Genomic DNA, 21,489 nt, shown 5'->3' on the forward strand with positions numbered 1-21,489 from the left:
TTATTGTACATAACAAGAAAACTAAAACAAATTTGTTTAAAAAATGCAAACGTAAGAATAAAAAAAAAAAAATGGGGCACAAAATATTTCTTGTTATCAAAGCATAAGTATGGCACATTCAATTTGTAATCCTGGTAAAGAAAAAAAATCAGCAACACTCTAAGCTGTGTTAGACGAATAATTCGACTACTGAGTGGAATATCACCCTATTTCGTCTGCCAGTTCGAAAACGACCTATCTCAGAATTTTATTCGGTTATAGTATGTCCTATTTCAGATTTTTTTTTTTTCATGAACGCTCTATCTAACGTCAAAATGTATTGAATTTTCGCTTAGAAAGGGCTTTTTTTAAACAAATTCTGAGGTAGCGTGTTCTTTAAGCAAATTCTGAGATAGAGCGTTTTCGAAACTTATTCTGAAATAGGGTGTTTTTCAAAAGTTTTCTGAGTTGGGATGCTTTTGAAACGGAAGCTGAGATAGGGTGCTGCTCGAATCACCAGCTGTTCATTACCGCAAATAATTTAATTTTTCATACTGAACTATATAAAAAGTATATTGGTACGGGAATATTGTTTTTCGTCTAAAATTAAGTCTAACATCATAAACGTAAATAAAAATTTAAACCAAAAATATGCGGAAATTACAAATAAAGAATTTCTTGATTACACGGAAAAACCTTGAAAAAACACAGTTTCTCGTCGAATGGGTGAAAAGTTGAAATAAATAGCTCTATATTAGGTTAAAAAAAGCAAAAGAAATGGTTAAAAGACTAAAGCGAAAAGATATAATCAACAACACTATATAAACACTGAAAGAAATGGTGATAGTAAAATCAACAAATCGGTTCTGTTGTTCTTGACTTAACGGAGATTCGGTGAAATTGATCGAATTATGGTTAATTCGACCGAGTTCTTTGTCAAGCGAACAAATTAGTTTAGTCATTTCAACAGAAGAGAAATTGTCGCTCTAAAGTTAACAAAATTTTGTAAAATTGACAGATTCTTAATCAATCTAACTGATTTTTTTGTTAACACAACTGATCTCACTGGTCATTTCAACAGCGATCAACAGTCAATAAATGAGCAAATTTCAAAGAGAATTTTACGCTCACTGCGCACTCTACTTTGTACTTATGTATGCTGTGTACTATATGTATGCACATATTTACGTATGTGATAGGCGGCCGCCGTGGTGTGATGGTAGCGTCCGCCTACCACACCGAAGACCCTGGGTTCACACCCCGGGCAAAGCAACATAAAAATTTTAGAAATAAGGTTTTTCAGTTAGAAGAAAATTTTCCTAAGCGGGGTCGCCCCTCGGCACTGTTCGGCAAGCACTCCGAGTGTATTTCTGCCATGAAAAGATCTCAGTGAAAACTCATCTGCCTTGCAAATGCCGCAACATAGGTACTTTCGTACAAAGCTGTCGCAACAACTTTTTTTGTTCATTTGACTACTAAAACGGTCAATTACGAATCAACGATTTGTGCGCAGTTGATTCAACATCTTGTTGCGATGGATAAAAATTGACAGAAATTTCGGTTAAATTGACCCGTGTTTCGGTTGATTTTACCAGTCTTTTTCTTTCAGTGAACAAACTGGGAAACAAACCCATGGAAAATTTACATGAATTCAAATTATAGGCATTCAACTCATATAAAGTCCTTAAGTTTTTAACTATTTGGATATTTCGCCATAAAATAAAAATAATCGCATTTTCAAAACTTTTGGTTAAGTCATTATTATCAGCAGTAAATTTAAAAGAATATTTTTACAATGCCATTTTTGAAATTCGAATCATACACAAATATTGCATAGCTAAATGTACTACAATACTAAAAAAAACAATCAATTTAAATTATTAAAAATATGTTACCTAACTCTATTGCGCTAATCCTAAAAAAAATGCCACAACTACCTTCTAATTTTTGTTCCCATTCACTTACAAACCATTTTTTAAAGAATTTTCAAAGCTTTTTAATAATTTTTACCCAGTTTTTTTTTAATATTTTAAAATCTCGTATACACACTTCAGAAAAAAAAACACTTTGGAGCAAATTTCTCGGTGTAGTTTCCATAGACAAATTTTTACTTTTTCTATGGCTTCTAGATAGAGAGAATATTCTTATTTTAAAGAGAAAAACTAAATAAATATAATATAAATTTTTAACTAAGCCAAGCACAATTAAAGTTCGACCCAAAATCACTTGACAGATAGCCTATTAACCGAACTCATTTTATTTATAAATGGCTTAAGAATTTAAGGTGTATAATCCTGACTAAATTTGACAGTTATTTGTGAAGATGTTAGTTTCATATCTATGTGCAACAACAACATCTGTAGGCAAATGCTTTTCATAGCAGATATATATTCTATGGGTTTGCTGAGGGCAACCTTGTTATGGAGAACTTAAGTTTATGGCGCAATGTGAATGTTATATAACTTTTTCACATTTTCAGTTAGTCACTTATCTATAAATTATCTATAAATTATCGTTTTGTCCATGCTACCTGGAAAGCCTGTCGCCTGTTCAGCTTATAAAACACTTGAAAGGGATTACTGTTCGTTAAGTTTCATATTAATGTCGATACCGCAAATTGGCGTGCCGCCTGACACAGTCACTCAGTATAAGCATGTTTTGTATAATTTCAATATTTTACTCATAGAAATTAAACGGAGGATAACTCTTGCCAACAAGTGCTACTTTGGACTGAGTAGGCAATTGAAAAGTAAAGTCCACGCCCGATGAAAAAAAATCACGCTCTACAAGTCCCTCATCATGCCTATCCTGATTTATGGCTCGGAATCATGGACGGTGTCCAGATGAAAACCAATAGGCTTCGCTGACTAGGTCATGCTACTCGAATGAACGAAGACGCTCCGTTGCTCCGGCCAAGAGAGTATTTCAGTCGTCATCGCAGTATGGAAGCAGAGGAAGGGGCAGCCCTCAACTGAGTTAGGAGAGGCAGGTGAAGAAGACTTAACCTCTCTTGGGGTTCCCAACTGTCGTCAGCTATCGTGAAACGGGGATAGCTGGTGTGACTTTTTACGAAACGACCATAAGCGCTTAGGCGGTTACACGCCAATTGATGACGATGATAGAAGCCCGTTAAATTATTATAATTTTTTTCTCAAAGATGCTTTCCTATTTTCCCATATAAAAATATATGTGACCCGGTCTATGAAAAGGTGGCTTATGACTGAAAAAAAATGTTTCCACTTTTTTCTGGTTTCGATAGTTTTTGAGACGCTCTTTCACGAGATGAAAACTAGAAAGTCCTAACTTGCTTATAAGTGTACTAAAATGTAGAGAAAGAAGAGCACAAATGAAAGAAGTTGAAGCCTTTGGTTCCTTCGATGCCACTTTGGTGGCTGGTGAAGCTTCCTCAGATTTTTTTGATAGCATTTTTTTCGATGGCAATGGAGCCAAAATATCGTTCAGAAACTGGTTTGTGCTTTGCCTCTTGGGCATGACTGTTCATAATGCAAAAGAAAAACTACTAAGCAACTGAAGAAATGCATTGTTTTTCTTTTTGGAGCCAAAAGCCACCTTTTCATAGACCGGGTCACATATGTTGTTCATGCTTTATATGGAGAAAATGCGAAAGGCGATTTTCAAACCAAGTGAACCTTCTTAGTTGAAATTTTGGCTGTCCTCATGCGTCCCAAAAATTCAGTATAAATATTTCTGAAGTTTTTCTTAAGTTTACTTCATTCCAGATGATAAAAAAAATGTCCCGGCGAATACATGCAAAAAATTCTAATGAGCTACAAAATTGTAAATGCGTTTTTTGATTAAAAATTAAATTTTCTAATTTTTTTTGCACTTAAAAAAAAAAACAAAATATGTTTAAAACATGCCAATTCTGAGAGGGTGTTATATATGAAAAAAGTATATAAATTTTTAAAGACATTTTTGTTTTACTTTAACACGTTCGCCACTCATTGATTTTTTGCACTTTCAAAAAAACTCACGACCAAAAAAAATATGTCACATATAAGTGTCACGAGTTTTGGGAAGTACTTGTGTCACATATGGGAGTCACTACATAGTTTGATTTCTATCAATAAAACAGAAACTTATTTTTTTTTATTATAAATTAAAATATCAAAGTTTCTGAGAGGTGTGCATCAGACTAAAAATGTTTAACTCCTAAAGGTATACTATTTTCTTTTGTATGCAATTGTGCTAACAGTGGAACACAAGCATATACAATACTTTACACACACACATAACGAATGCGTATGTATGGCAATTAAGACTTGGGTTACACTAAAGAGAAATAATACATATTGAAGTTTTAGATTCCTTGCAATTGGTATTGGAAATTCATGCCGTAGCAAGGATCCTAAAGAAATTTTTTTGGTGTATGTTTGTTTAATGGTGTGTTCAGTTTATACTTATTTTTAAGAATTCATGAGCTTAACACAGGCTTATAATAATTGAATTTCAATTATTATGTTTTCTAAGAGAAACTGAAAAGAAAGAAACATTTACTGGCATATTGCGATGAAACCATTTCGAAAACCGCCAACGTAATCATCATCAGGCAATTTTGTAATGTTATCAAAGGTTTCACCGCGATTCGAACCGTGAATCACATGGTGAAACTGGAGTTGAATCACCGGTGTTAAGCTCATGAATTCTTAAATATAAGATATTATTTGGTTTTGTGTTATTTATCTTTTTTCCACAGATTCTTAAATAAGCTATAAAGTAATCGTTGTCTATAAATATATTTTTTTTTTCATACTCGCTCTTTCTGATTTATCTCTATTGTTAACCCTCGTTTTTAATTGCATACATAAAACAACTTTCAACTTACAATGAAATGCATATAAGTCAGTAAAATATGACATATAATAATTTTTTTGTGCTCCCACCCAATTACACTCAAAATATTTACAAACAAATAAAAAACACAAACATTTTTAATACAATCGTTATTATTAAATTTTTATAGTTTTTAGACATTCAATGTAAAAAAAAAAATGTCTTCCAATATCAAATAATTTTTGGTGTTAATTATATGTTTCACAAACAAAAAAAATATTCTTTTATACAATATATCGTCGTTCAAACACAAATTGTGTGCCATACTGTGCAGTACCTCAGTTTGATTAGTACTTGTAATTCGAAAGAGTAGTCATGTGAAATATAAAAAATATTAAATAATCAAAAAGTAAAAAATATAGTAAAAAGTTCGAAGAGCTTAATTCGACGATGAGAAGCGATCTTTTTTTACATTTGCTGTTGTTTTTTTTTGATAACTAAGAGCATATTTTGGGGAGTAACATATACAACAATTTCAGCTAAGCAATTAGTCAGGTTTCGTTCAATCAAAGTGCTTATTAGGGTGGGTCGATTTGTTTGGACGAAAGTTAAGCGATATCGCGCCATCGATTTTTCGATAGGATTTGGGCTCAGGAAAAAAAATTCCACTACGCATACTCAAAAAAAAAAAAATAATTTTCGTGCCTACGAAATTTAATTTTTTTGACTTTTTTCAACTTTGACTTTTAAGGTTTTTTTCATGACCTACTAAAAAAATTTTCATATGTATACCCTGTTCGACCCAAAGATGTTAGCTAAAAACGTTGGCGATAAATTTTTTTTTTTTTTAACTGTTATCGACAACGTTTAGCGGACATTTTTTGGGTTGGAGAAGCTATACATGAAAATTTTAAAATCAAATGAAAATTTTTTAGTAGGTCATGAAAAAAACCTTAAAAATCAAAGTCGAAAAAAGTCAAAGAAATGAAATTTCGCAGGCTGGAAAATTATTTTTTTGGGTATGCGTAGTGGAACTTTTTTTCCTGAGCCCAAATCCTATCGAAAAATCGATGGCGCGATATCGGTTAATAAATCGACCCAGTCTAGTGCTTATTGATATACATTTCTCATAAACATACAAAGTATTTATTTATTTCATGCATTATTTAATAGCCACTATTAATCAACAAATTAGTTATTAAAGTCTGAACGCTGTACAATTTAGTGAAATCGAACCCGATACAAAAAATTTCATATTATTTCAAAGTGTTGTTTTGGTTCTGATTGTTGACGGTATGAACATTTTTGCTTTTACTATAAATCCGGTAGCATGGTGAAATGAAAAAGAATTTTAAACAAAAATTTATCCAAACGTTGAAAATTTCTTTCACTTCATCGTTTTACAGAACAAGATTTCTTCGCCTGGCGCTAGATTTAGAAAGCGTGTACCTATTTTGAAATGTAGAAACTATAAGAAACCTTAACGGCCGTTAATTATAAGGCAAAATTTAAAAATTTCGTTATCGCTTCTACGCGTCTCGATGCTTGCGTATCTTCCGCAGGTAGCCTAGCTTTTATTTAAGTAGAAAGGTTTTGTTTTTAAAATTTTTTATTTTTTTGTTTCTTTTGTTTCATTCTTCTGCCAAAATAAATATTGCTAAACTACATTATTCTTTTTATTATTATTATTTTTTTTCAATCAAGATCGCTTTCTCATCGTCTTCAATAAATTTGAACAATATTCGTAATGATTATATTCGAAAACTTACGACAAAAAAAATCGACATATAGATGTTATGTTGTTCAGACGCTTTCTTAACCACAACAAAAAAAAAAATATTTACTACTTTGATATTCGACTTCTTTCAAATAATCTTTCACTATTGATGATCCTGGCAAAGAATCAACTATAACGATTCTTAACAAAAAGCGCGCTCCTTTCAGCTTACTTTTAGCGTTTTCTTTTCTCAAAAAATGTTCATAACAAAGAGCTCACTAACTTTTTTCACAACATTCGGAATTTAAGATTTATATTAACAACAATTTTAACGATTTTTTTTTTGCAAGAGCCAATTTTTATCATTAACTCACTTTTTGTTAAATATAATGATACTGCTATTCAGTAGTCAATTTTTGTCGAGATTCGTTAATGTATTATCAGTGCAACATTTTAATTTTGGTTACGGAATTACGTTTAAAGCCTTTTTTCCTACTTAACTAAAATTGTCATCTAGTTAGCGATAATTAAATTAAGTTAGTGAATAGCACACTCGGCAACGCAAGCGAAAAATCGTTAGTTAATATCTTGATAAATCACATCGTTAAGAGTAAATTAGTGAATAGTACAATCGTTATAAAAAGAAAAAAATTGTCAAAATCTCGACAAATTTAGGTTAGCAAGCCAAAATACAGTTAGTCAAAAGATTAGTAGAGAAATTCAATTCCTTTAACAATGTGAATTGTCGTAAATTTAACTTATGTTTCACTTGCCATAAGAACTGTGCAATTCAAGAGCTCAGTTTCGTTATCACTTATATGCTGACAATTTTACAGAGTTTTAACGGAAGAAAATGGGATTTACAGCAAATTCCGTTCAAAATTTTTAGTATTATTCTATTATTCCCCGAAAATAGCTGATTAAAGATAGAAAAATATCAATAAAAAAAGTATGATAGAAAATCGAAATCATTATATTTATCGATTCGTTATGTAGCGATAGTGAATGTCGTTAAAAAACTTTCAAAATTCCAAAATAGACATTACTTATTTTTTAAGACATAATAATTTGAAATTTTTTTACTTTTATTTTATTTACTCGCATTGTGAATTTGTTTAAAAAACTATAGATAAATTGTAAATATGTAATCAGATGGTAAAAATATTTATTTATTAAATTTTTTTACTTGATTGTTTTTAATAATATAATTGCTTTTAAATAACTGATTTTCATTTAATTTTTTGATTAATTTTATTAATTATTTAATGCTAATTCTTAAAAAATACAAAATGAAATTTAATTTGATTAACAAATTAAAAAACGGTAAAAATTAAAAGCTGTAAAAAGTAATGGTTAGCAGTCTTAATGGAAATTTGGTAGCCCTGCTGCTTACTTTCCCTGGTATGGGCTGCCAATGCGTTTACTCGCTCTGGCTCTCACACTAAAATGCAATTCTCTAAGAATGTTGCCCTATAAAATTTTAAATAATTTTCGAGCAAAGAAAATGCTAAAAATTGCATTATAGCAAAAAATCGCTCTTTCTCTCTCTCCGCCTTTTTCTCAATATATTATTATATACTAAAATAATAAACCCAGCAAGCATAAGAAACTTCCTTCGTATAGCCGTATTCTGCTGTCAACTATCGTGCAAACTTTGTGATTAATGCTGCGCCTATATAAATATTTCTTAACAAGTAATGCAAGTAACTAATTGTATGTAATTAAATATATATTTTTAAATCTATTTATATATTTAAATTAAATCTATATTGTGTGTTATAAAAACTAATCATGCTTTCTATTTATAGCAAACTTCGCTTCAATGTTTTATTTACTTCTTATTAAATGTGTGTATTTTTTCATTAATAATTTTACTTATTTTTATTTTTCCCCATCCCCAAATAATTGGTGAACATTATATTGGATGACTTGATATATCTTACAATGTACTACAGATCAACGATCTCAATGCCCAAGTTAACGATCTGCGTGGCAAGTTGTAAGTATTATGAAGAAAATTTATATTAAGCATCAATTACGCATATCTACTTAATATTACATAGAAAGGATGAAACATAATATAGACTGGCCAGCCGAAACATTTATACTTGGTTTACATTAGATCAAAATGACTGACATAAAAAACTGCCTCAAGCTGACCCGCTGGTCATTTGGGGTCAAAGGCGTTTCCATTATCTCATATCACTGACTCGAAGTCGATAAAGCAATGTGCGGTCACTTCCCGTTTTATTATTTCTCGTGGCATTATTTATTGATGAGACGCCATTTGGCAAGCGAAAATAAATTGCCGATATGTCAGCAAATAAAATTTCGTTGTCAAATTTGCCATACCGTTAGGTAATTGTCGTTTTCACTTATTGGTCAATCTAACTGTCAATTTTTATTCAAAACGGAATTGACGTTGCACGACAAACCGATTTCATTAAAATGGTGAAGTTTTTGGTCAAATTTGAAAATTTGAAATTCAAGCCTTACTCTTCACTTCCACCTCTATTATCTAACCCTTTCTCCGCACTTTTCTTATCAACATTAAGATAATAATCGCAAAGTTTGCGACAAAAATATTTAAATCTCTTAGCTAGCTATCAACGATTGCTAAAACATTTTTAGACAGTATCAACGCAAGCTGTCGGAACACGGCATCCTACCACTTCTGTGGTGCATATTTAACGATTTCATATAATGAGTTCTATCTTCGTAAATTTTACATATTTAAAAGGGTTTAGCTCACTGCGTGAGTCATGGAATGAACTGAAAAAAATTGATTTATGGTTTTCGAAAATTGGCTTTAAAGCCGATCGATAAGTAGGTATTTTTGATATTTGCTATGGTGCACATTATAAGCTTATTAGGCGTTGACTCAGACCCCAACATTATTTCTATGATTTAGTGTTCCATTTAGAATTTTTCTATTTCCTTTGCATTACTTATTTACTTTCTTTTTATTAACATGTTTTTGTAATTTCTCAATTGTCAATTTTTAGCGTGAAACCTGCTTTGAAGAAGGTCTCGAAATACGAGAACAAATTCGCCAAACTGCAAAAGAAGGCCGCTGAATTCAACTTCCGTAATCAACTTAAGGTTGTGAAGAAAAAGGAATTCACATTGGAAGAAGAAGAGAAAGAGGTAAGTTTGAAGTTTTGATGAAATAACTATTGGGAAATTATTTAATGGGTTTTAAAGATTACCGAAAAGGTAGTTGATAAAGAGAATAGCTTAGAAGTCTGAGGTTAAAATAAAAGTCGGTTATAGTTATAATCTTATAGCAGGATATAAAGTTAAAACTTAATAAGCAATTTCTTCATAAAAAAATCGATACTATATATGTACTTTTGTATAGTTTTTGTTTTTTTATGAAAGTAGAAATAGTTCACGTCTTTGAATTAGGCTAAAATCGTTTATTTTTTGTTCGCTGTGTTGGAACATTTCAGCAATTATTAGTCTATTCACGCCACCATGATTATCAGTTTATCTGAATAAAAAGTATAAGCATATAAACAGTTAAGCTGATAAGCACACATTGGAATAAGCTCATACATTGGAATAAAGTGCTTATGTTAAAGGTTAGTACCTAGTTTGTTAGCACCAAATAAATTATACCTGAAAAAGGCGAGGTATCAACAAAAACGCGTAGTGAAGAGAGGATCGTTTAATTTTTGGGTTTTCATCGATTCACAGCTCCAACCCAGCAAACAAAAAAGTTGTCATTACTAAGAAAAAAAACATTCACTAAAAATTTTTACTTATATTAACTGCTGTTATTAACAAAAACAACTAATGCTTTCTTTTCAAACGCTAACACCAACACCACTGCGATGCTACAAATATAGAAAAAGATAAAAGAATCTTTACTAAAATCAACAGTTAAAAAGTGTAAGAAATATGTGTAAATTTTTTATTAAAAGCCATTTATGAAAAATTGATAAAAAGTAATTTACAACAGAGGTATTCAAACTTGGTTCGTTTAGTCGTTGGTTGATGGGTTTTATGTGTACTTCGTTTTTATAAATTTGTTATTCGAAAATTGTATAGACTGCCAACTGCCGACTAACAAATTAACGCGCAAGAATTGAACTCCGTTAATTTTTCCGTAAAAGGAAGACTATGTAAGGAATGTTCGATATAGAAATGTTTTCCTCAAACCAACGAAAAAATTAATAAAAAAAAAAACAAATATTCTATAAATTAGAAAAAAAAAATATAAAGCGTTTTATATCTTAACAAATTTTACTTTTTATCAATTTATCTTCTTATATGGTATAGTTGTGTGTTGTTTAAAAAAAATAATAAATATATTCAGGGCATTCATCTATACGCACAAATCCTTCTCCTTACAAATTTAAAAAGTGTTTTAGCTTTACAAAGTTTACGAAGCATTTGAGCGTTTAAATGAAATGCTCTATTGTGATGTGTAAATTTGTGTTTTAAAAATTGCACATTCATTTATACACATTTCAGCACTGAAGCACATTTAATGTTAAATTCACGCACACATAATCCTGGGGCCAAGTCGTATATGGACTTCTCCTGCATTTCTCAAAATAACCGCTATGACCACAAAAAAGTTCTCATAACTTTGAAAAAGTTTCGATATTGGACCATTTTTTAACATACCCACTAAACACATTTTTTTTCTCGAAATTTTTGTATACTTACTTATGTTTTACTCAGCGGAATCAAATAGTTCAAATAAATTTTACAACAGAGCATCGATTTTGAGGTATAACATGGAAATGTTTCATTATCTAGAAACATAAGCTCGCAATCGACCGAGATGTTATGAGTGAAAATCGGCTGGCATGGGAGCTTTGAGCATTAATTTTTCGAAAAACTTATAAGAAACTTAAAAAAGTTGATCTGATATTTTTTCTTGGCATGGTCCCAAGAAATACCTTGGCAAAGTATTGCAATGAAATTGTGGATCACCTTGTAGAATGATAAAAAGCGTATCCTATTTTTATTAAAAAAAAATACATTAATGGACGTTTTCACTATTCCTAGTTAAGTTAGATTTTACCAGGATGATAGCAATCTAGCAGAATTGCAAAAATCTATTGTGAATACACGAAAATTAGACAAACAGCTGACTTTTGTTTACACTTTCTGCTTGCACTTAACTGAGACGCCAAGCTTCAGTTAGCATGAAGAAAAGGAACAGTTTCATAACTTATAGATAAGTGACTAACTGAAGATGGTGAAAACGGCTCTAAAAAATATTTGGTACCATGAAAAATGCAAAAGAACATGTTTGTTGAACCCAGCCCCTTGCAACTTTACACCAGGCATGCTTAACCAACGAACCGATATCATTTCGTTACGATAATTAACGTTAAGAACGTCAAATTAACGAAATGATTTTGTTTCGTTTTCTGCCATATCAAAACGAAATCAAATCGTTTATGTTGATTGTTAATTTCAAACTATGCTGGCAAAGCTGATTGATGGCGGAGCCATTAAGGGTGAAAGCATTAGCCAAGATGATTGCAACTTTTCTCATGAATTTTGACAGTACGAACATTTCTCAGAGTATTTTTGACATTACCACCAACGAATTACACAAACAAATTACATGGAGTTTGTGTGTGTATGTCCGCTCGCTGTTACCACCTTACGGCTTCAGCATGGCTATAGCATTGCCAGCACAATTCAAACATAAAGTATTACGTTTTTGTTAACGTTTTTAACGTTAACGAAAGCTTTTCGTTTCGGTTAAAAACGAGATACAATTTATCTTGATAATTTCTTTATCGATAATATTTCGAAGTGTTTCAACGGAAACGGTGGAAATTTTTTGATAAACGATTAGCTTAGCGTTAAGGTGCATCCCTGCTTTACACACAGTCTTATGTATTTATGAATGTTAGCGTCTAGTATGTAGCAGCACTATATTTGTTAGACTTTATGTACCTATTTTAAAATTGTTACCTTTTTTTGTAAATACATACATCCGTAGTTACCTACATTTAAACATACAGCAGGGGACAGAAAAATTACAGCCTCTATTTTTTTTTAGTTTCTTCGTTTTAATACTTCTTTTTTTATTTTTAATATTTTAAGAAAAAGTTTCTATGTATTTCGTAACTGAAATTATGCAAATCAAAACACGTTTTCGAAAAAAAATTTGTAAATTCGAAAAAAATTTACGCAAATTTCAAATTTTTTATTTAGAGTTCTCTTAATTTTTTTGAGCATACACTTTTGTAGCCTAATAAATTTTAGTCAAACAGTACAAGTAATAGGTCTCTCAAAATTCGCATTGATTTTTTACATTTTTTTTTATCCGAAGGATGTTAGGTTTTCCTCCTTACAAGGTGCAAAACATTTTTATTTTATATGGAAGAAAATCTAAAACACCCTTCCGCCAAAAAAAAAAAACAATCCTAAAACCAGCGAATTTTGAAAGACCAATTACTTGTACTTTGTTGTACTAAAATTGATTGCGCTACGCAGCATGCCTGAAGTAAAAACTCTTAAAGAAGAAGCTCCGGTTTTTCATAAAATTTTTTCAAATTATAGAATTTTTTCGAAAACGTTTCTGAGATTAGTTTGCATAGTTTTAGTTACAAATTTTATTGGCGTTTTATCTTAAAAATTTCGAAAATAAAAAATCAATGTTGATTGACTGCTATTTTTTCTGTTCGTTGCTGCACATATGCACATATATGTTTGATGTTTTTTACTTTGCACAAAATCAAATTATCCATGCAATATATCTTTTTATCCTCCTCTCTCTCTTAACAGAAAAAACCCGACTGGTCCAAGGGCAAACCCGGTGATGCCAAGGTAAAGGAGGAAGTTGAAGTCGATGCATAAATTCGTTCCCAACCTGTGTGTGACTCCCGCCCTAATATTAAATTAAATTTTATTTAAAAACAATTTTTATTTTCTTAATTCAAACAACATCTGAATTATAAATACACTTCATTATTTACAAATATATGTATATTTTTTAAAAATTAATTATAATTTAATAGAAAAAATGCATTCATTACATTTTTTAAAACTGCTAGAGCAAAAAATATATTGAATTCAATATATTTTGCATTTTGAGAAAAAAAAACAGCAGCACTCTTAAGAAATAACATTTTTTATTGTTATGTAAAAACTAAAAAAAAAAAAACAAATACATTTAAAACAAAAACACAAACTTTAAACACAACAGTTTTTTGATTTTTGTTAGCACGGTTTATTGCAATTTTATTTTTTTTTTGTATATATATATATATATGTATGTTTTTTTCTTAACACTTTAATGACTTGAATGAACTTTATAAACTTCATAAAGGAAATTTAAGAAATATTTTTTTTTTCAAGTTTTGCAAAATATTTATTACTTTAGTTTTATTTTAGTTTGGAGATATTTTTCATCTCATTGCATTTTCCTTAAGGGGATTCTCTTTTCTTCCCATGAAAAAAAAATTACTCAGTTAGAATATCCTCTCCAGAGCTAAAATCCATTAATTCTAAGAACTTTTCAAATATCAATTTGAAACATTCCCTTCCACTGAGAAACATATTTACATCAAATTTATTTATTAACTATTGTTTTTCATCCTCAATAGAATAGTTACATCCCATTGTCTTATGGTATTTCCACCTTTTTTTCTTTCCTTAATTGGAGTTTGTTAACCTGCCTGATTTTTTAAATACCTACACTCTAAAAACATGAAATATTTAATTAAAGAACAACCACTTTAATAAAAAATATGTTTTCCGACTATTTTTAGCTTTTTTTTTTGTAATTTTTTTTATTATTGCCTCATTTCATCTAAAAATAACAAATATTTTATATTATACAATAGACCCGGCAGACGTTGTTCTGGCCCAACTTTGGTCTGTTTGCATAAGTTTTTACATCTTACTCTTCCTCCCCCTCTCTTCCCCTATTCCTACTCCTTTTATTCACTCCTCCGTCTGCTTTCCTCTTTCTATGCGTCTCTTTTCCCTCACTCCTTTTCTGGTATATCTATTTATATCTCTTTATCTTCATGTAACTCTTTCTCAGTCTCGTTCTTCTTCCCTCTTTTCTCTTCTTTTTAGTTCTTATTCTTCTCCATCCTTTATTCCAAGTCCAAGTTCCAGTTACTGTCTCAGCCCAAGACCTGGTCCCAGTCAAATCCGCAGTCCCAGTGCGAGTCGGTCTCTGGTTCGTTTACCGAAAAAAGTGTCGTTAATACTAATCTAGGCAAAGGGCTACCTATATACTAAATTTCAAATCGAACTGTGAATAGAATTTGTTCGAATAGAGCGACCCTTGGTCCACTTCACTGGAAAAAGCTGCAAATTTTAATAAAATCGGGGGAGTGGTTTCGGAGTCCATAAGCTTCATAAAACCTCCTGACTGATTATCGCGCCTCTACTGTTGCTGCCTTTTATACTCTCTAATTTCCTCGTTCGCATCTTCTAGGCGCTTCCATTCTCAGCCGTAACTACAGATGCACGATTTTATAGCTTCTCTCATTGCATACTTTCGGGAGTATCTCAGATATATGCATGTGGTTGTGCGTTGCTTCTCCGCTGCGTGTACGTACATATGTGTAGACATAATGATTGATTCGTTTATGTAGATACAAGTGACTGTCTGCTTTATTGTTGTTGTGACTTCATTTACTTAGCATCAGACTAGGGATATGAGTATCACTTAAAAAAAATAAATAAATGTAAGGCGCGATAACCTCCGAAGAGATCTAAAGCCGAGCTTCTCTTCCAATTTGCGTCGTACTCCTCTTAATTTTTCCCTACAAATTGGCCGGACGGGACCTACATGTTTTATGCCGACTCCGAACGGCATCTGCAAGGCAGATGAGTTTTCACTGAGGGCTTTTCATGGCAGAAATACAATCGGAGCGCTTGCCAGACACTGCCGAGGGGCGACCCCGCTTAGAAAAATTTTCTTCTAATTGAAAAATCTTATTTCTAAAATTTTGATGTTGCTTTGCCCGGGAGTTGAACCCAGGGCATACGGAGTGATAGGCGGAGCACGCTACCATCACACCACGGTGGCCGCCACGGTGAGTATCACTTAGTGTCACTAATATTCGTCACAATATATACTTTCAAATTATACGGCTCTTAGTGCCAGAGTGCCAGAAATGGCAGACGAGGTGATACATGTTTACACCGATGGTTCCAAAGTTATGGAAGGAGTAGGGTCTGTACTAGGATCTGTACTATGCTGATCCTGAAATAAACAGATCCTACAAGCTGCAAGATTACTATAGTGTTTTTCGGGGGTGTAGTAGTATATTGTAACAAATTTTCTGCAAATCCTCTTATTTGCCCTTTTGCTAGGTCCGTATCGCTAAACTGTTGAATAAATAACTCCAATATTGAATAATGGAAAAATGGCCTTTATTAAAATACTTCACAATAACACTCAAACTGTGCAACGAATAGCTTAATAACCAAACTGATAGCTTAAATGAGACTGACTTTCAAAATAATACTGCTATTGCTCGCTAGATATCGTCTTAGTCGTAACTGCTTGACAACTCAAATCAAACTGAATTCCAGCGCCTCTACAATTGTCGCCTTTTATACTCTTTGATTTCAACCTTCGCATCTTCTAGGTGTTTCCAGAATCTACTAGTCCAGCAGCTCTCAAACTTCTCAGCTGTAACAACAATTGCACAATTTTATACTTCTTCTAGGCGCTTCCAGAATCTACTAGTCCAGTAGCTCTCAAACTTCTCAGCTGTAACTGCAATTGCACAATTTTATAGTTTTTCTCATTGCATACTTATAGGAGTATCTCAGATATATGCATGTGTTTGTGCATTGACTCTCCGCTGCTCGTATACGTACATGGTACATATGTGTAGACACAATTATTGTTTCGTTTATGTAGATACATAATGATTGAATTATTGATGTGCATTCACGTCACTGCTTAGCATCGGCTTAGAGACGATAGCATCGCTCAGTGCTGCTAACATTCGTTACAATATCATTAATTTCAAATTTTTCTGACTTGCAGTAGTTTACCCAGTAAAATTAAAAGAAACTGGAATTCTGCTTCTATTTGTAGATTTTCCGTAGCAAGTTTAAACTTGCTGGTTTCGTTTTAAAACCAAAGGGTTTCAAGGTTTATATTTTCAGATGTTATAAACTTGTCATTTTTTTTAAACAATGATCAGACTTTAGATTTATTGAGCTATTCGTTACACAATTTAGACCGACCAAATATAAATAATGCAGAAGCAAACTTAGAAGTTTCCAACCAAAAGTTTAGGACCAAAATATTTAACTTAACCCAATGAGGGTTAAAATTAAGACTCAAATGTTTAAATGTTTACTACGTTGCACAAGATGCAACGTATAAAGTACATCTATTTTTTTTAGTAAGATATTTACTATAATTTATGAACGCAACGGATTTATTTGCAATGGTTTTTTCTGTTTTTTTTTTTTTTTATTTAAAGTTAAAAATGTTTTAGTGTTATTTTTCAATAGACACATATACATCTAATATATAAAATTCTTCTGTCACGGTTTTAGAGGCTGAACTCCTCCGAAACGGCTGAACCGATTCTCATGAAATTTTGTGAGCATATTGGGTAGGTCTGAGAATCGGCCAACGTCTACCTTTTTTTTCGCTACGTGTCTAGGGTCTTGATATCAAAACGTGGACCCGGGTACCCCTAGAATGTGTTTATACAATATGGATGTCAAATGAAAGCTGTTGGTGAGTGCTGTAGTACAGGATAATTTTCATACAACTGGGAGGTTAGGGTCTCGAGATATAGCCCAAAACGTGTACCTGGGTACCCCTAGAATGTGTTTATACAATATGGATATCAAATGAAAACTGTTGATGAGTGCCATAGTACAGGATAATTTTCATACAACTGGGAGGATAGGAATGTGTTTATACAATATGGATATCAAATGAAAGCTGTTGATGAGTGCTATAGTACAGGATAATTTTCATACAACTGGGAGGCTAGGGCCTCGCAATATAGCCCAAAACGTGGACCCGAGTACCCCTAGAATGTGTTTATACAATATGGGTGTCAAATGAAAGCTGTTGATGAGTGCTATAGTACAGGATAATTTTCATACAACTGGGAGGCTAGGGTCTCGAGATATAGTCCAAAACATGGACCCGGGTACCCCTAGAATGTGTTTATACAATATGGGTATCAAATTGCTGCTGTTGATGTGTGCTATAATACAGAGTAAGTTTTACACCGCTGAGTGACTAGGGTCTCAAAATATAGGCCAAAACATGGACCTGGATACCGCTAGAATGTGTGTGTATTATGGATATCAAATGAAAACTGTTGCTGAGAGCTCTGAAGTTCATTGTGATATTCGATTTCGTCGCATCAACCTGGCAAAACTGATAAATATGCATGCGAAGCCGAAATAAAGACATGAATTAATAATACCCACATACTTATTTGCATACATCCTATTCGATTTGCCCGAAAGTTCGTGTCTAAATTTGCCTATATTAGTATTTACGATGCTTTTTTCCGGGAAGTATACCAGAGACGGACTGGGACTGGGATTAGGACTAGGACTGGGACTGAGACTGAGACTCGGAGTGGGACTGGGACTGAGACTGGGAATGGGACTGGAACAAAATACATACCACCCTCTGGGACTGACAATAAGAGATGAAGAAGAAGGAGAAAAACTTGAGAAAAGAGAAACGAGAGAAGGAGACTGAGAAAGAGATAGAATGAGACGAAGATGGAGATGAAGCGAAAAAGACGGAGGGAGGAGTGAATAAAGAGATTAGGAAAAAGTGTAGAGGGGTAGGGCAGAGTTAGACGGAAAAAGCTTATTAAAATGTATGCAGATAGGCCAAATTTAGGGCAGAACAACGTCTGCCGGTCTGCTAGTATGTACATATAACACCTCCGTTTTGCTAGTCCAATTTTTTTTTTTAATACTTGTATAAATATGTATTTTGAAGTGAAACCGATTTTTGACTCTTTTTTATCTGGAATAGATTTAGTAAAAGTGAGTTTTCAATTCACCCTTATTGAATTCACCCCCTGGTCGACCTTTTCTTGCTAACTTTTTTTTATGAATTCCTTATACAGACAAATACACTTTTTTTATAATTTCGTCACTTATGCTCACACATACATTTACAAAAAACTATACATAGTGAAATTGTACATAAGAATGTATGCATGCGAAATTTATACCCGATCAATCAACTGGAAACCCCACGAACGAGGTCATAGTTGAAACATGTATGTACATATCCGCATGTATGTATGTATAAATATTTACTTGAAAATTTGAATATATTTACATATGCAGATAAATTTTATTCCTATTTAAAAACTCACATAAATCTAATACATGTTTTTAGGAACACGCCCCCGAGACACCAGCATAAATGGGCGTCAACGTGTCATAGTTCGAGGTTTGATGGCAGTTCCTGCCACAGATAACCAAATATCAACAACAAAAACTATTAATATTTATATTTACTTAAACTTAAAAAAAAATTGATTTATTAAGTTAAAGGAATGAAAACAAAAAAAAATATATACATAAATCTTATTTTTTAAATATATTACATAAATCTTACTAACAACTTTATTACCGAACAAGAATGGTACTGGCAACAGCAGTACATACATCAAAGTACATAAATATAAATATATTTTGGCGAATTTTGGGGGAAAGCTTAGAAATAATCTATTAATTTTTGGTGTAAATATAAAACGGAGCTGAAGCGAGTTTACACTGGAGAAAATATTTAAGTGAAAAGCACACAAAACAACTAGCTAATTATTAACTCAAACCAATCTGTTATTTTTTAATTAAAAATTATCATTAGTTTGATGGAAAAGTATCAACATAAAATTTTTATTAAATTGTGTTAATTGTAAATTTTTTCTAAATACTTAATTTAGCTTAAGAGCTGAAAATACGAAAGATTTTAATAATATGCAATTAGAAATAAAAAATGTTGGCAATCAGAGTAGTGCCTAAAAATTTTTGCATTTTTTGTTTTATTGGAATACCTTTCTTTTAGCGTCTGCGTTATAGGGAATTTTCAGCTCCAATGAAATTTTATTCAAATCAAATGAAAAAAAAACTTTTTTAAAGCAAAATTAAACCTTTTTCATCTCAAATGAAACGTTGCATAGTATTTTAAAGCTCTTTGCAGTCTTGACTTACATTTTGAGTTTGCAGTTTAGGCTCGAATAACTGTTATATGAGTAAACTTGGCTTAAGATTATCTTGTATCTTAGATCTTTTTTCCATGTTCAAATTCGCGCTCAAGACTAGAACAATAATTTCCATGATAATTATTGTTCGTTTTTTTTTTTTTAATTTTTCAATAATTGAAAAATTGTTTTTATACCTTTCATGAACATGAAATGGTATTGTAACGAATTTGGTGCAATTCTCCTTATTTGCAATCTTCTACCAACGTTCGTATCGCTAAATTGTTGAATAAATAACTCCAATATTGAATAATGGAAAAATGGCCTTTATTAAAGTAGTTCACAATAACACTTATACTTTGCAACTAGCTGGCTTAATAACCAAACTGATAGCTTAAATGAAACTGACTTTCAAAATAATACTGCTATTGCTCGCTAGATATCGTCTTAATCGAAACTGCGTGACAGCTCAAATCAAACTGAATTCCAGCGCCTCTACATCTGTCGCCTTTTATACTCTTTGATTTTAACATTCGCATCTTCTAGGCGCTTCCAGAATCTACTAGTCCATTAGCTCTCAAACATCTCAGCTGTAACTACAATTGCTTAATTTTATAGTTTTGCTCATTACATACTTATAGGAGTATCTCAGATATATGCATGTGTTTGTGCATTGACTCTCCGCTGCTCGTATACGTAGATGGTACATATGTGTAGACGCAATTATTTATTCGTTTATGTAGATACATAATGATTGAATTATTGATGTGAATGTTTGTAGTTTACAGTCGCTCGCGCACACATAGGCGTATAAGTAAATGCATCTGTGTGTGACATCTCTCGGCTGCCTTATATATGTGTATACATGATTTGATTATTGACGTAAATATCGCTTAGCATGGCCTTAGCATCGCCTTAGTGATGGTATAGCTTGGTGATGCTAATATCCTGACAGTATATTAACTTTGGTCCGATGTTTGTAACATTTAGAAATATAGAAGATAGACTCACCATTAAGTATACCAAATTGATCAGGGCGACGAACTGAGTTGATATAGCTATGTCCGCCTGTCTGTCCGTCCGTCTGTCCGTCCGTCTGTCCGTTCGTCTGTCTGTTTGAACGCAAACTAGTCCCTCAAATTTTGAGATATCTCAATAAAATTTGGCACAAGGATGTATTTTTGTATTATATTAGACATTTGTCGGATCCGGTAGGATCGGACCACTATGACATATATCTCCCATACAACCGATCGTTCAGATAAGACGATTTTGTTCATTCCTGCCGCAATTTAGAAAGTATAAACGTGAAACTCGGTGATATATATTCTAATATATCATAGAAGATATCCTGAAAAAATCACTTTGATCGGAGCTATATATAGTTATATCCCATACAACCGATCGTTCAGATAGAAAGATTTTTGGACACTTCTCCCGTAATTTAGAAAGTATACACGTGAAACTCGGTGATATATATTTTAATATATCATCGAAGATTTTCTGAAAAAATCACTTTGATCGGAGCTATATATAGTATATATCCCATACAACCGATCGTTCAGATAGAAAGATTTTTGGCAATTTCTCCATTAATTTCCAATATAAAAACGTTAAACTTGGTGATATTTATTCTAATATATCATAGAAGATTTCATGAAAAAATCATTTCGATCGGAGCTATATATAATATATATCCCATACAACCGATCGTTCAGATAGAAAGATTTTTGGCCATTTCTCCCTTAGTTTCCAATGTAAAAACGTGAAACTTGGTGATATATATTCAAATATAGCATAGACGATTTCCTGTAAAAATCATTTCGATCGGAGCTATAT

The 21,489-nt window shown here is 32.2% G+C and overlaps 1 protein-coding gene across 14 annotated transcripts in view; it reads left to right on the forward strand.

Moving 5' to 3' along the window:
• Positions 1-19,474, forward strand: part of wupA (wings up A) — a 48,664-nt gene extending 29,190 nt beyond the window's left edge. For 10 of the 14 annotated variants that reach the window (XM_067784104.1, XM_067784100.1, XM_067784103.1 and 7 more), the window contains 3 exons: positions 8,446-8,489; positions 9,496-9,637; positions 13,253-13,670. In XM_067784104.1, the coding sequence (XP_067640205.1) occupies positions 8,446-8,489; positions 9,496-9,637; positions 13,253-13,324 (258 nt within the window). In that variant the 3' untranslated portion in view covers positions 13,325-13,670. Of the gene's footprint in view, positions 1-8,445; positions 8,490-9,495; positions 9,638-10,341; positions 10,385-13,252; positions 13,671-18,842 lie in introns of those variants that run through there. The other 4 variants (XM_067784106.1, XM_067784113.1, XM_067784114.1 and 1 more) reach the window with 2 other exon arrangements.
• The last annotated feature ends 2,015 nt before the right edge of the window (positions 19,475-21,489 follow it).

Source organism: Eurosta solidaginis, chromosome 4 (genome assembly GCF_040869045.1).
Source record: "Eurosta solidaginis isolate ZX-2024a chromosome 4, ASM4086904v1, whole genome shotgun sequence".
Lineage (NCBI taxonomy): Eukaryota > Metazoa > Arthropoda > Insecta > Diptera > Tephritidae > Eurosta > Eurosta solidaginis.